The 15,703-nt window shown below is 52.1% G+C and overlaps 1 protein-coding gene across 1 annotated transcript in view; it reads left to right on the top strand.

Moving 5' to 3' along the window:
• LOC128278217 (netrin-3-like) overlaps positions 1-15,703 on the top strand; it is a 30,841-nt gene that overhangs the window by 13,493 nt on the left and 1,645 nt on the right. The window contains exons 2-5 of the mRNA XM_053016897.1: positions 8,070-8,258; positions 13,071-13,220; positions 13,292-13,459; positions 14,099-14,164. Coding sequence (XP_052872857.1) covers positions 8,070-8,258; positions 13,071-13,220; positions 13,292-13,459; positions 14,099-14,164 — 573 coding nt within the window. The remainder of the gene's footprint in view (positions 1-8,069; positions 8,259-13,070; positions 13,221-13,291; positions 13,460-14,098; positions 14,165-15,703) is intronic.

The raw sequence follows: 15,703 nt of genomic DNA, 5'->3' as shown, positions 1-15,703 counted from the left end.
GATGGTCTCTCTGTGACAGCCCTAGGTGGTGGGAATCGTGTGCCATGATTGCGGACCCCCGAACCGCATTCCACTGCCGCTGAACTCTTTGGTTTTTTGTTCTCCCGGGTTCCTGGGTCCCTTGGCTGCTATTTACATATTGATAGGGTGGTCCAGCTAGTGTTTGGATACCGAGGATCTAGTGGGCACTAGTGCTGTCCTGTGAAAATCAAATGTCGTCCAAGTGTTACAGCTTCCATTTTCGCCGAAGATCAATCAGGACAACATTTCTCGGTCGAAGCTATCGACGGTTACGGCTACTTCTCCATTCTCGAAGCAAAACGGGCCGATGTTCGGCAAGAGTAAAGCGTCGCATTTCGTCCCATGTCCAATGTTTACAGTTTCCAGAATGAAGTTTGACGTTTTAAAAGTCCAGTATATCGGTAGTTTTAAATCCACAAGTTTACACTTGATGGGTCACCCTATGTATGGAGCGCCTCCAGCGCTACGTTCGGCTATCGGCGAAGATGTTATGTGAACCCATTTTTCGGCTGTCAACTGTGTACATGTGTGTGTGTGTGTTTTTTTTGTTTCTCCCGCGCAGTATTCCTATTGCTTAATGGCGTTGGGAGCTGCACATACACGCACACACACACATGCGGGTATGAATCAATCGCGCTCTCATTAGGCCGAAGGCCGTGCACCACAGATCGTGGACCACAGATCGTGGTCCACGTGTTTTGAGCGGGCTGTGACATTTTCTGCATACCTGCGCGTCACTAATGTATACCCGCGAGCCGGGGCCGCCACCTGCCTGCCAGTATCCAGCTTCCAGTACTCGAGTAGCAGTCGTCCGCGCAAACCCGCAGCAGCAACAGCGCACCCTGCACGATCGACCGAGATGCGAAAGGCAAAACGCAAATGAGCGTAATAAACTATAGCGTGGCGGCAACGTGTGGGGCCACCGACGGCCACAAGGCGCACGAATCGATCGAGATTACCCTACCGGGCAGCAGACTGGAGAGGGGATGCTCTTTGAAGCGCCGGTACAGGAGACAACCACAAGAGCCTCCCATCGCGTTTCCATAGCAGCTTAGCTCCCCGAGGACGTTTCGGCGCCGGCGGCGCCTACGTATCTATTGGACCCTCCAGTTCCAGTTGGTGGTCTTCCTGGTCCAGGCGGTAGAGTTGTCGGTCGAACGGTGGGGCCCCCGACCCCGACTTGGGGGCGCCCCCAAAAAAGTGTCCCAAAAAGTAGGAGCTGCTGAGGCTGTCAAACGCGCCGGCTGTCACGCAAGCCTCTGCCACCGGCAGAGGGCTAATAGACAATAGCTGTGGACAATCCTGGGCTGCTGAAGTTGGGATGGAGCTGTCGGACGTTGCGCTACGCCCGCCCGGTAGGTCTCGCCCGCGTGTGTCGTGATCGCCGTGTCAGTGTGTCAACGTCAATCAGTGTGCCAGCGGAGTGTGCCAGCGAGAGAGAGAGAGAACGGGAGCAGGGGACCTCTGTTGGACTTGGAGAGGTGCTTGCATTAATTGATTAGAGGCTGCGTTTGAGTGATTTGAGCTATTTTCGCTCGGCCGAGCGCGGCTGAGGTCTGGCGGCGGCTCTACAACAGAGGCCGCTCCCGCTGATGACCGTGCGCACGATTCCGTAATGAAGTGTGCGCGCGCGCGCGGTGGCATGGTAACACAGATTTGCGTGTCACGGTGCGCCAGCGCCAGCTGGGGCTCCCCAGACACCACCCGAACCCAAGGTAAGTCCTTTTACGCCGGGTCCAACGGGTCCACTCGTCCACTCCAGGCCAGCTGCTGAGCTGCGGCTGCGCAATCCGCTGCCCTGTGGACTCCGCGGAACGTCATAGAGTCGGTGTCAGAAATTAAGACAAATCCTCTTAACCGGCGGACCCCTTGCTGCTTCGTCTACTCTTGTCCTCTGGTGGTCGTTTCTGAGCCGCGGCCGCTGCTACTGCTGCTCCTCTGACTTGGGGCCCTTGGGGACCGATCGGAAATACAGACCCCGGACGCTCGCCTAGCTCGCTCCTTTTTTCTCGCTCACTGTCATTTCTGTTATCTTCCTTTCTCTCACGCTGTCTTCCCATCCCTCGTTCGAGAAAGATTGTTGTGCAGCCCTCTAATTAAACCATTCACCTAGCCGACGGTAACCCGAATAGCCCGCGATCGGTAAGCGTGTTCCACAAAAAGAAGCGAAGAACATCTCACTCTCGGTGCCGCGTATTTCGATGGACAAATATTTTCATTCCTAATGAAGATACTGCTGCTGCCTCGGTGTGGAGCGAGGCGATGATAAATCTGGCCGATAAGCGCTCCGCAGAGGGTCCCTCCCGTCCCGCGGGTTGATGAAGACGGGACAGATGAAGGCGTACCGCGGCACTCTGGCGACCGGACCGGGCCATAAACCGGGCGACAACAACGGCGACACCGAGCGGTTCTTTCAACGGGTTCCAGGAACCCAGAGATCTAGCGGAACCCTGAAGATTAAATCCGGCACCGCGTACGCGCGACACCAGGAAACAACGATCAACGACGACCGAATCCAGTGGCCCCGACTCCGTGCGCCGAAGAGTTTTCTTAGTGACAGTGACTGGGTGGATCGAACGGGACGAGCCTCCGAGGGTAGTACCTTAACCAAGCCGCTCTACGGCTCTTCTATCTCCGTGCGATGGCTCGATTGCTAGAATGGGACGCGGAAGCGTAGTCAACCAGCCAACGACCAGAGAAATGGGCCATCCGATAGCGGTGCTCTGGAATGAGTCAGTAAGGTCCAACCTGACACGAGACCGGTCGACCGACTGAACGGAAATTGAGCGGCGTTCAGAATTGATTTAGAGGCACTATACAACGCCAATCGTTTGCGACAGCGCCGTGGTCTACGCATCAATCCACTCTAACACTCGGCTGTTTAGAGACATTCCCTTGGCGGTGTACTACCTTAGACCTTCGCTGCGCCGTTTGTTAAATAAGTGCGCGTGTCTCACTGTGGCTGGCTGATGTGGTCCATCTTTCGCATCGTGCCATTTCGCCACAAAACTTCACCCAAATCACACCTCTCAGTGTTCATATGAGGGTTTTGTTATACTTGTTCTCTGTATTGGACTTCTTCGATTGGAAACACTGTGAGCGTTGCTTTTGGATTCCATTCACCTAGCTTTCGGGGTATCGGATCACGATGAAATCGAAAACCCGACCCGTTGGGGAGCATAAAACACTATCAATCGTTTCATGGCGATTGCCCACACACACAGAGAGGGGGAAAGATGGCCGCTAGCCGATCACTAGCGACGTACTCGACCGAGCGGACACACTCGTAACTTAATTACTGTGTGTGGCACCACCGGGCTATCTGAACATCCTGGTATACGGCCCACGCCTATCCCTGGGAGGTGCTGTTCCAGCCAGCCAGCCAGCAGACACACACCGCGTGCGGAAGCCAACTCGGGACTCCTTGGCTCCAGGCTGATCATCGGGTGTATCGGATTTTCGGATCTTGGCGCTCCGGAAGAGCCTCCGACATATCCCCCACACACACACCGACCGATTGTATCGGTGTAATTGATTCTGGAGATAACTGAATTGCAGGGTAGGGGCCGCCAGGTGCCGGCTTCTTGGCCGGCTTGGGCTGCCAGCCAGCCAGTAGAGTAACGCTTTCCCGCTGACCTAGGTGAGCGCAGGTTGTTGTCGCCGCGTGGCTGACAGTACTGTACACCGCAGCAGGCCCCCCCGCTGTCTGCAAGCCGCCCGTAAACCTCCTTCCGGTATGTGCTTCCGGTTTCCGGACCGGACTCATTCGCCCCAATTCGCCCGCCCGCAACTCTAATCAACTACCATCGCTACCATCCGGGATCCGGGCGAACCGGGGCTCGGCAAATCTGTTTCCTGCTTCCTGCTGCTGCTACCAGCAGCACCACAGCGGTACACAAATCTTACAAATTTCCTTCCCCCACACATTTGCACATTAGCATCCCGTCCCACCTCGCTTATCCCGTCCCGCCTACGCGGTGTGGCATGCTTAGTCTGGAAATTTCCGCAAAACGTTCCACATGGGTGGAGCGTGAACGAAAAATTATTGCCCACCCGACTGGGGAGGAAATGTTGGGAGGGTGGTGAGGAGGGGAGTGTGATGGGAGGGGTAGGGCGAGTGTGGGGTGGGTGAAGGGGTGGCGGTATTCGAGAATAAATACACAACCTGGCTGAAGAGAGAGCGACGTGACCAGAATTCCTCCTTTTCAACTTTCACTCTCCCTCTCTCCTGTCTCTCTCCCTCTCTCCTGTCTCTCTCTCTCTCTGTCTATCTGGGGGTGCTGGCAATACATCTTGATTGTGTCTTTTTTTTCATTTAACGTCCCTGGCAGTCGATCTGGCGGCACTCAACCGCTCAAGTCGCGCACCAAACGCGTACTCCACGGGTACTCCGTCGGAACAATTTATTGCCTTTCTTGGGCAAATAATTCAGCACATCGGGCCGCGCGTGGTATGCACTGTTATGACCCCTTTCGCACAATGGGCAGCCTATGGGTGGTAATCTGCCTAAAGTCCACATAATTAAATACCTTACGCCACACACTAATTATTGTGTATCCATTAAAAGGCGTTGCGTCCGCGATGTGCGGCGCCGTGATAATTAAATAACCATGCCCACCACCACATCAGCCACGCTCTGCGCAGACAGTCCATTTATTATAGTGCCGCCTCCGTACGGCCAGTCCTTTGTTACCGAAACCGTTGGCATACTCGGCAGATCGGCAGTCAGATCCGCTTCCCTCGATCGTTACGACGCTGACCCTATGATCGATCGTTTCCCATAAAGTTCCCGGCCATCTGCGCCCGACCCGCCGTAGTCCGGTAGTCCAAGGTAATTTCTGCCTGGAACCGTTTTCTGGATAGACAGGCAGGTTGATGTTTGATGGGGTACTAAGAAAGCCGAAAACTGAAACGAGATTCGGGGTTGACCGGCGTGTGGTTCACGAAAGTGGGTCGGTACATACTGTGTATATGCATGCAGCCACGCAGAAGCAGCCGCAGCCGCAGCCACAACGTAGCCGGCGTCTGAGTTTGACACTCGGGTTTTGTTAATTTTCTCGGATTTTTTTCTTTTTTTACTGTGGTTTTACGCACTGGGTGGACGGTATATGCCAGTCGGTTTACTAGCACGGCTACTACCGGACCGGAGACCCCACTCCTCGAAGTCCCAACTGTAACAGGACCTTGTCCCAGCCGAAAACGCCTGGATTGTCTGGTACAATCGTAGCCGATTGTTTTAGTGGAGGTCTTCAAACGATTGTGCATGCAGGAGTATGTCACAGCATTACCGTAACATGCCCAGTGCTGACTTGTCTCTGGTCGTGACGTAATTGTCCAGATGTATGACCAGAGTGTACGCTAAGTGATTGTTTTACTGTCTACTATGAAGGGTTGTCTACTATAAAGATTACGTGAATGATCCATTCATTTTAATGTTTTGCTCTAACAATCGTGCAGCGTTTGTATAGGATTGTGAACATTTTGATCAGTAATGCGGAAATGTTCAGGAACTATTTGTTTTGATTCATTTTAACCGGCTAGATATTCGGTTGACTGTTGCAAATTGGCTTCGAGGTGGCCAATTAGACTGTAGTGAATCCGGTTGCGGAAGGTAGGGTTTTGAAAACTCGCCCAACAGAAGTCCTAGACCCCTGGACATCCACTGTTGGCGATCCACGGCTGGCACTCGGCACCACCAGTACGCGTACGGCCGACGAGTTTGGCTGATACTATGTATTCAACGGATAATTGATCAACATGGGGCCTGAGGCCGGAGTGCCGGAGATCTTGGTCCGCGGGGTGTACCTGGGCTTTGCTCCTCGGCCAAGATTGTCGAGGCAATCGCGGTTGCCCAAGACCGACCCGACCCGTGGCAGTGGAGATCATTAAAGGTCCGCCAGGCAATTTGTCACCACAGCGAAAGTGATCACCCCGGGTGAACTCGGGTAAACCAAATCTACGCCCCCCCCCCGCCGGATAGTCCGGGGTAGTAATTGACCGTGACCGGGTAACCGGGTGTGTGATTTATCATACCGGGCGGATCCCGAGCGGATGAGGACAATAAATAACGTCTGCGTACGCTAATGTGTTCCACATCGGCCGAGCCGAGAGACTCCGCACTCTCCGCCTGGCGGCGGCAGATTATTGGAAGCAATCATTTATCTTGATTAAAACTCGGTAACACCACTGCGCCAGCGCCAGTCGCGTGTAGTCGCGTATGGCGCGCCTCAACCGACACCACTACAGGAATTGAGGAGCAGTTGAAGCTGAGTACAGCACAGTTTGGGAGCACAGTTTCTCGGACTTGTCGCGCCATATTTTGCAAAAAATTTGAACAGTAAAAGCCTATCCGCGGTCCGATTGTCGTGGCCAGTTATGGAGTGCCGACTCGGTTTCTGGATCACGGGCTCAACCCGAACGGCGACTACGCGACCTCCGACACCACGAATTCCAACGCCATTCACCACCACCCCCCCCCCCCCCATACCTGGTTCCTTGGCAGGGGGGGGGGGGGCAATAGCCGCCAGGGGTCGCCAGGGGTCGCCATAAATCGCGAAGAAGTTGAAGTTGGGGCATTAAAATGTGCATTAGCGGCGCACGAGATCGCAAGGATTGCGGCACCAATAAAATCAGCTTAAAACAGTCTTGCGCGGCCCCAAAGGGATGCCTGAGTGGCGCCGCGGATCAACCGCCCACCACCCCCCCGGTGGCGGCCCCGGTGGCGATCTAGGTCCCCTGCTTCTACTCCCATTCCCGGGGTGCCCCGGTCAGGACAAGTCGGACATTAAAGGCTGCAGAATTGTGCGGACTGGCCCTGAACGGGGCCAGTATCGTTCGCACAGTATCTCCCGCAAAGTACCGGTGCACCCTCTCCGGGAATTCCGGATTGCAGATGCCGGAGAACATTCCAAGAAACCTCCCCCCCCGCACCGCATTTGTTCGCTGCCTTGCGTGGGTGCCCTGGTTACTGTGGACGGTAATTGTGGCAATCTGTTGTGGCTAATGGTTGTCGCTTTCGGGGCGACGGACAGTGCGTTCAGGAACACGGACGGACGAACGGACGCACGAGCGCGCGTGCCAATACATCAGCCTGTGCGCCGGGTGTTGTTGAATCGCTTATTGTTTGTAGAGCGCGCAGCCCCCGGTCAGGACAACCGCCAGCCCACCAGCCCACCAGCGCAGCGTCCATGTTGTTGCATAATGAATACGAATATGACGTTGCGGCCGGCCCGGCCCGGCCCTCGGGGCCGGAACCGGAAGTTGAAGATTAAACAAGTAAAAGCGCATGCGCCATGCGCCAACTAAGGGCGCTCAAGCCGGGGGTCGCGCTCGAACAGGACGCGCGGGACACCCGATTTCCGGCCGCGCCGTAAGTCGGTCGGTGGCCCAGCGACCACGGACGGTTTTTGGTAGCCCGAAAGATTCGCCTGCTTGCTACGCCACCATATTCTCTCGTTCTAAGTATCTCTGATTCTCTCTCGGTTCTCTGGTTCGGATTCGTCTAGTGCGCATAGCAGCACAGCAAGCGAGGGTGACAATTTAAATGGTTCCATCAGTTACGGCAAACATCCCATGACTTTTCTAAGAATCGTATATTTCGAGAAGTGTTTATCGAGATCATTGAAATGTTGTGCAACAGATGTTAAGCAACAGAGATTCACATTGTTTCGGTCAGGCAAGTCAGCACCGTTCGACGGTTCTAATTACCCTGGGTAGGAAGAAGAATCACCTCGCCATGGCGTAGGTGCCAAAGACGGAAAGCATCAGGAAAATTCTCCGAATCACCATCACAAACTGCTCTGGAACTCAGGAAGAACACCTTAAATGTATTCCTTATATCAAGAGTGGCTTCCGCGAAACCTTGCCCAAAGTAACGGGTACACATCTCACCTCCGCAAGCGTGCTGCGTATTGCCCACGTTCGGGCGTTGTTACACCAGCAACGTAAACTCACGAACACGGTCTGTTCTTTTCTTTCCTTTCCTCACGCGGGTGTCCACACATCAACCTCATCAACTACGTCTCCACGGCACCTCGGAACCTCGGCAGTGTGCAGCTGCAACGGTCACGCCCGCCGCTGCCGCTTCAACATGGAGCTGTACAAGATGTCTGGCCGAATTTCCGGCGGCGTGTGTCTGGGCTGCCGGCATGCGACCAGCGGGCGCCACTGTCACAACTGCCGCGAAGGCTTCTACCGGGACGCCGCCAAACCCGTCACGCACCGGAAGGTTTGCAAAGGTAAGCCCAAACCGCGCAAATTCCAACTCTACTGTGGAAGAAACACTAGGATCGCCTCTGGTGACCCCGAAGGCCGCGTGCGTGCGTGTTTGAATGTGACTGTCTGTATGTGTGTGTGTGTGTGATAAAGAATGCGATACAAAACAACCGATCAACGGAATTAAGGGTTGGTTGTATGTGTATGTCTAGGTGTCGACCACAGCTGCCCGCGCCCTTCTGTCGTCCACCCTTCTGTCGCCCTGAAACTGGTGGATCCGCAAGTACATCTGGAATCGGTGGAGTCCGGTGCCGTCCTCACAGTTTCGTCCAGTTCTCGACTCCAGTCATCTACCATACGCTGCCGGGGTCGGCCTAGATGCGTCGGCAACAAGGCACAATAACACACCCACCGGCACCCACACTTCCCCCTCCTCGGGGGCGGAGCTAGAAGCTCAGAAAGGTTTGGTGCGGCGCGGGAAAGTTGGCGTAAAATTTCCGGACCACTTCCGGCCAACCGGGAGAGGGCTGTGCTTGATAATGATATTCCTCCTCGGCACTCAAACCCAAACCCATCGCCAGCCCGTCAGCGAATAATTCCTCCCCCCACCACCCCTCCACCACCCATCACCACAGCTCGCTCGCTTGCCCCCAACATTTACGGCCATCGTTTCGCGCGGCTTCGTTTGGGCTTTCCAATTTGGCCAGAACTCCGGTTTTTCCGGACTCTTTCTCCGACTCCCGGTCCCGGTGCAAAATTTGTTTAGTCTTTCGACCTCCACTTTTCCCCCCCCTCCGGTGACACCCGGTAGCAACCCTGACCCAACGAACCAGTCACGTGTCTTGCCGGCCGCGCCCCCCCCTTCACCCTATGCCTACGCGCTACGCGAAATATTCCAAAAAGGCGGCATCGCGTTTTTGATTTTCTTACTCGGGTTGAAGCGGAAGCGAACCGAGCATAAGCCTTCAATCATATTTCCGCTCCGACGGATCCAGCGCGAGGCGAGGGCCCTTCTTTGTCCTCCTTCCTCAGCACGCGTCATGCCTACCCAGGGCCAGGGCCAGGGCTTGGCTACCTTTTGCCAACAACAACAAACCCAAAAAAGGACGAGAAGTGAAACGAGAAGGAATGCGAGACTCAACAAGGATAATGGCGGGCGGAATCTATCATCATCCATAATGATTTCGGCATAGGGTTCCCTGCCTGGCCGAAACGAGGGGAAAAGTGTGTGCGTGTGTGTGTGGGAGAGAGAGAGAGAAAGACAGAGAGAGAGTGAGCGAAAGATAATGGAAGGAAGGGAGAGAGGAGAATTAGGTAAGATGAAATTGAGAGTGTTGCTCACTGTTAATTTTTGTTCGCCCTACGATGGGCTATGGACGATTGTTCCGGTCTGCCGGTGTGCTACGACCAACAGACTGTCGGATGTGAGCAAACGGTGCGGTGATTGATCACGACTACGCTGACACACTCTACAGCTGCGTGTGCCACTTAGTGTACTAAGGACCGGCACGCCTGCAGCGGCCATCTCACTTCCCACATACCGTGTGGGAAACTCGAGACACTGTCGGCCTGCACCAAACACATATCTTGCACATAATAGACAAATGGTCCATTTCCGAACGCTGATTGTACCAGGCTGTTCAATAAGTTTTGCGGTTCGATATGAAAACTACAATTTTATGGTTGATGATACACTTTATTGTTCAGTATAGTCTCCCTGAACATCAGTACCACTTGTTCCATCTGAGATTCCAATTTATGGATTCCCTGATCCCTGTGACAAGTCTCGATACTAAATGGTTTAAAACCAAATAATGAAATGACTTCACATACGTTCATGTGCAGAGCGCCCTCTGTAATTGAACCGCAAAACTTTGTTGAAAAAAGCATTACTCTATCACATCATTTGCTCTCACTTTCGAGTGCGTAACCTCCGCCGTGAATCAAAACAGCTTAGACGCGGTTGGTGATTAGGTTACTGAACCTGATGCACCCATTTACCATTTGTCATGTGCAGAGCATCCGGAGCATTTCCATTGCCGAGAGGAGGATGGCCGTCGATGACCACGCGCCATGGTTGTCTAACATAGAACGACGGCGTATTTCCATATCAAAGATCGCGCAGGCAAACATGAACGTCCCAAGTCCCAGTCCAATCTGTCTAGCCGGTCTGGCTGCCCGTCGTGTTGAAGATGGTGACGATTTCAATGATAATGATGATATTGATGATATGAGTGTGTTTGTGCATGCGTGTGTGTGTGTGTGTGTGTGTGTGTTGTGACTATGCCGTGTGCCAGGCCAGGGGTCTCTGGAAACTAAATCTCATTTCATCGCAAAGCTTCAGACTGTTGCCGGCGAATAATGAAATTTGTTTATTTTTGACCGATGCGTACCCTCGGGGTGGTGTGGAAATGGGGACGCTTTTCTGGTTTGGCCGAGCACGATCCGATTGTGCTTGACATCCGGTTCCGTGTTTGACGGGCCCACTTATTGATACCGCGGGCTGCGAGGCTAGCGAATGCGAGTGATTGAATTTTAATTGTTTACTCATAGTCCAGCCCCGGGGGCGGATTTCTGACTAGGCACGGGAGAGTGGGAGAGAAAGAGAGAGAGGACGATACAGTAGTACCCCGGGTGGTGTCCTTCCTTTTGGGCCATCTTTCGGGAGGGGTTTGGATCGCTCGAAACGACGCCGGACCGATTTGTACCCCGAAGGCTTGTTCATCAAAGCGTTTGCCAATGTTAGCGACTTATGAGAACCTGGCCGCGGACCGCAACCGGAAATCGCTTTGCTGTTTCCATCAGTACATGTGCCAGATCAATCCACTGCCACTGATCACCCGGGTTCACTTAGCAGTGACAGAAGGTACGGCGAATTGTGCGTTGTATGAGCAATTTATGTGTCAAAATATGCATTCTGTCAGAGTCAGGCTTCCATTCGGGAGTTTTGCCATTCAAAACGAGACGTCACAAGGATGCAAGGATGACAACGACATATTTGTTTCCCCCCCGTGTTCGTTAGCCAGCCGCATCAGCACCCGACTCGCAAATCCACTCGATAACAGTATCCTTGCTACGACGCCTGTGTTTGCTGTAGACTGGCCACGGCTCTGTCTCTTACTTATTGGAGGTTATATCCTTATTCCTGCTCCCACAATCTGAACTCGCACGAGGCTGATATAAATTGCAGTCCCAGGTATGCCCAGAACGGAACAGCGTAGCAACGGGATAATCATACTTGTGTCAGCTTTATTCCATCATAAGCCATAAAAACTAACACACCTTATTTCGTGGAACACCAGAGAGAGAGAGAAAGAGAGCAAGCGAGCGAGAGAGAAAGAGAGAGAGAGAGAGAGCGCTGCGCTACGCTAATACGCTCGAGGACTTCCATCTTCCATGTAACGTTTTCTCGGGCAGTGGAAGTCAAGTTACTCGGGGGAAGGTACCCACTGAAGGAACTGACAGGTGTGATACCTCCGCTAGTAGCATTGTCTAGTTCAATTTCTGTTTTTTTGCTACACCTTTACCTGTATTCGGTACAAAGTAAGCCTTCGTAATGGGAGTGGACCCGAGACCCGATACGGTACGTTTACAAGTTGTGGATTACTTCTACTTCTGTGGTAGAGAAGAAATGGGTGGTCCGGACTGTCACTTCAAGTCAAGACGCCCGTGTTTATACATGAGATTAATCGGCAGCTGTTAAAAGTTTCGCCGATGTCTTGTAGTACCGTTTGTTCTTCGCTGTCACCGGCTCTCTGCGAAAGTGTGTTGCTCGCTAGGGTTGCTGGGCTGCTTGACTTTTAGAACTTCAAACTTCATTCTGGAAATCTTCTTCAGTCAGTCTTCAATTCAAACTGTACGAGATTTGAAAAACTCATTTCCACCTCGGTGGTTATTTTAATAAGTAGAATTGTCGAATTTGGAGAAATTTTTTCGGAAAGCCACGGAAAACCGGAAATTTCGCAAAACCACCACACGTTGTGCAAGAGAAGCCAATGCACCCCACAAGAGAGACTGATTGGTACGGATTTTGGTCTGACGGCATCGGCCAAGTTTTCTTCGAAAATGAAGCAGGAGGCGTAGGCTACCGAAAAATGTCGGCCGATTGGTTCTTTGGTGAAATTGAAGCTAAAAACTTGGACGACGCTTGGTTTCAACAGCTCTCGACCGGCAGAGCGGCGGGGCGCCTTCTTCCCGCAACCTTCGTCACGTCGACGCGATCCCAAAATATGCAACAAGCTGCCACGAAACTCAAGGTGTCTCGGCCCATCCCATCCCACAGCAGCTCGAACGATGACACTATCCGATGCATAAGTGTGCTAGAGTTGGCAGGATTGGCCACCAGTTAACGAACCGGTGTATATTTCATTTCGTTGCTTCCCATTATTGTTACGACCATCGACGGCCAGGAGACCGGCAAGAGGTGCGGTGATTTTCCCCCGTACGCGGGGAAACGGTGGGCATGCGCCTTTACCCCCCCTGCGCAGCGTCCAGCGTTACCCGGGTCAATGCTTCCGAAATCGGTATCGGGTGGCAAAGCACCGCGCGATCCTTCCAAGGTAGCGTGCCACAGGGGAAAACATCCGAAGCTCCGCCGAAGCCCGTCGATAGAGTCGAAGAGTGATAAATTAAACCAATTATCGACATATTTTCCAGATCCGTTTGCACGTTAGCAATCCCCTTCGGAGATTCTCTCCGGAGGCTACGACGTCGATGGGACAACGATGCCGAGCTATGGATAAATTCGATAAATTCGAGACGGCATAACTGTAGCTTTCATGGTTTTCACAAGAATCTAACACATCCGATGTGCACTTCGCGCACTACTCTTTCAGCTTGCGACTGCCACCCGATCGGATCATCCGGAAAGACATGCAACCATACCAGCGGCCAGTGCCCGTGCAAAGATGGCGTAAGTGGGCTAACGTGCAACCGCTGCGCCCGAGGCTACCAGCAGAGCCGGTCTCACATTGCCCCGTGCATTAGTAAGTAGCCGCACTTGGAGTAAGCGCCCGCACTTGGACCACACTTGTTATATCTCTGATCTATCCCCCAGAAATCCCGCGCGTCATCAGCATGGTCCACCCACAGAATACGGCGCCCGACAGAGCGCCCCATCAGCACCATCAGCAGCAGCAGTACTACCAGGTGTCGGGACCAGGGAGTCACCACGAGGAACCGACCGACCAGGGCGCATCGTCGTACCGCACGGACGCCAGGCGCGGTAAGTAAGTGCCACTCTCATTTTCATCATCATTCTTCGCCCGAGGTGGCCAACCCCACCCACCCCCACCCCAAAACCCCTGATTTCCCCCCCCCAGACATTCTAGAGTCTATCCAGAAAGCCTAAAAACGGGGCCACTGTGACCACAAACCAGCCAAACCGTTGATGGACCGTGTTAATAAACGCCCCCCTGCCTACGTGCAGTGGTATAACCGAGCCTCACTCTCCACCTCTCGTTCTCTGCCTCGCTGGTTGATGGTTTGTTTGTGAAGCCTGTTGCAAATTACCCTAAACCGGCCAAAGCTACCATCACGGGTTAGCATCTGCTGTCGCCATTATGTGGCACCGAGGTCAGCTGAGCAGCAATGCCATAGTAACTGGTCGAACCATGGAAGGGGGCTCTCCATTGTTCCCGATTATCACAAAAGTGCCACTCACAGACACACACACACACGGTAGCAAAGTCAACCCTCCAGTTGCCGCATGTCCTTAACCATAAACAACATTAAACGATTATCGTCCTTCACTAACCCGACCCGGACTTCACCCGGGACTTGCTTTTCTTCTATCCTCGTACTCTGTCTCTCTGTTTCCATCCACACTCTCTCTCTCTCTCTCTTGCTTTCTCTTTCATTTCAGAATGCGGAAAGTGTCGAATCGGCACCAAGCGACTAAACCTGAACAAATTCTGCAAAAGAGATTACGGTAAGTACAGGGTCAGGTACTTAAAAAAAATTGGAATGTCATTTGGTTATAAAAAGAAAAAGACGGCCAAATACCCAATTTTTTAATATCAGGTTGGGGAAAAAGTCATGGACGTTTTTCACGATGGATCCCTTTAGTGATCGACATTTCCCAAAAAAATGGTGCATATTTGACACAAATCGAACCATTGGAAATCTGTTTAATATCACATCGTTCAAAAAGTCCCGGGACTAACTATGAAAACAACATTTTATCGGCAAAATTCTTTATTATTCATCAACATAATCTCCTTAAAGTGTAATACAATCATTCCACACTTCTCTAACTTTTCAATTCCATGTTTGTAGAACGGTTTGTCTTTTGACTCAAAATGACCCTCAGTAGCAGCGATCAGCTCCTCATTCGAGCCACATCTTTTTCCCTGGAGCATCTTTTTGAGATCCGTAAAGAGCCAGCAGTCGGTAGGCGAGTACGGAGGATGAGGAAGCAGTTGAAAGCCTAATTCGTTGAAGTTAATCATCGTTTTGATTGAATTGTGCTATGGTGGCTTTTGTTCCAAAGTGTGCAAATGCGGCACCCATTTGAAAAAAATCTTTTTCATAGCCAATTTTGGTGCAAAATAGTAAATGCACTAGCAGTTGATATGTTCACCATCTCAGCTATCTCGTGCACTTTCATTTTGCCGTCTCCCATTACGATTTTCAATACTTGCTTGATGTTTTCGGGAGTTACTGCCTCTTTTGGCCGACCCGAACGTTTCGCATCATTTGTATCAGCACGACCGCATAGAAGTCAGCATACCTCCGAAAAATGGTTGGTTTCGACGGAGTAGAGTCCGGATAACGTTTTTCAAGCCATTGCTGAGCTTTAACAGTGTTTTTTCCCCATTAGAAAACAATGTTTTATCAACACGCGAAACTCGTTTTGGTTCATTTTTTCAGGATTGCAAAAGTAGCGTCACTTTAACCACTATAGCTTTCTTGGTTATGCTTCGAATTACATCAAATTTTGACACACCTCATCTGAAGGTTGGTACTTCCGAACGTCGGTATATGAATGGCATTATTAGCGCCATTTCTATGGTAGTCCCGGGACTTTTTGAACGATGTGATATAGTTTTGAAATTGACGCAAAAAACGTCCATGACTTTTTCCCCAACCTGATATATTTTCATTTGTTGCTGGTCCTATCTCGGTCTTGAATTCATTGGAGGGCATTTTTCGCTTTCGGAAGGCCAATTCACAACACCATTTTTGCTGATTATTCGATTTCCGAAGATGGGCGCAAAATATCGATTGTCGGTTGTCGGCTGTATGGCACGTAGCGCCGTCCTGTTGGAACCAAAGGCCGTCAAAGTTGTCAGTTTCAATTTCGCCGAAGAACCGCAATCCGCCACCGATCATTCCTATATGCCAGTTTACCGGTTGATTAACGATACCATCTGGAGGTCTAGATTCTCCCAAGAAGAGACCATGAAGCTGCATCGATAAGAATGGTAGACAGTCAACACCTTAACCCTGGACTTCAACCGCGAGCAAC

Source organism: Anopheles cruzii, chromosome X (assembly GCF_943734635.1).
Source record: "Anopheles cruzii chromosome X, idAnoCruzAS_RS32_06, whole genome shotgun sequence".
NCBI classification, from domain to species: domain Eukaryota; kingdom Metazoa; phylum Arthropoda; class Insecta; order Diptera; family Culicidae; genus Anopheles; species Anopheles cruzii.
Note: the sequence above shows the minus strand (reverse complement) of the source record. Positions and strands in the feature narration are given on the sequence as shown.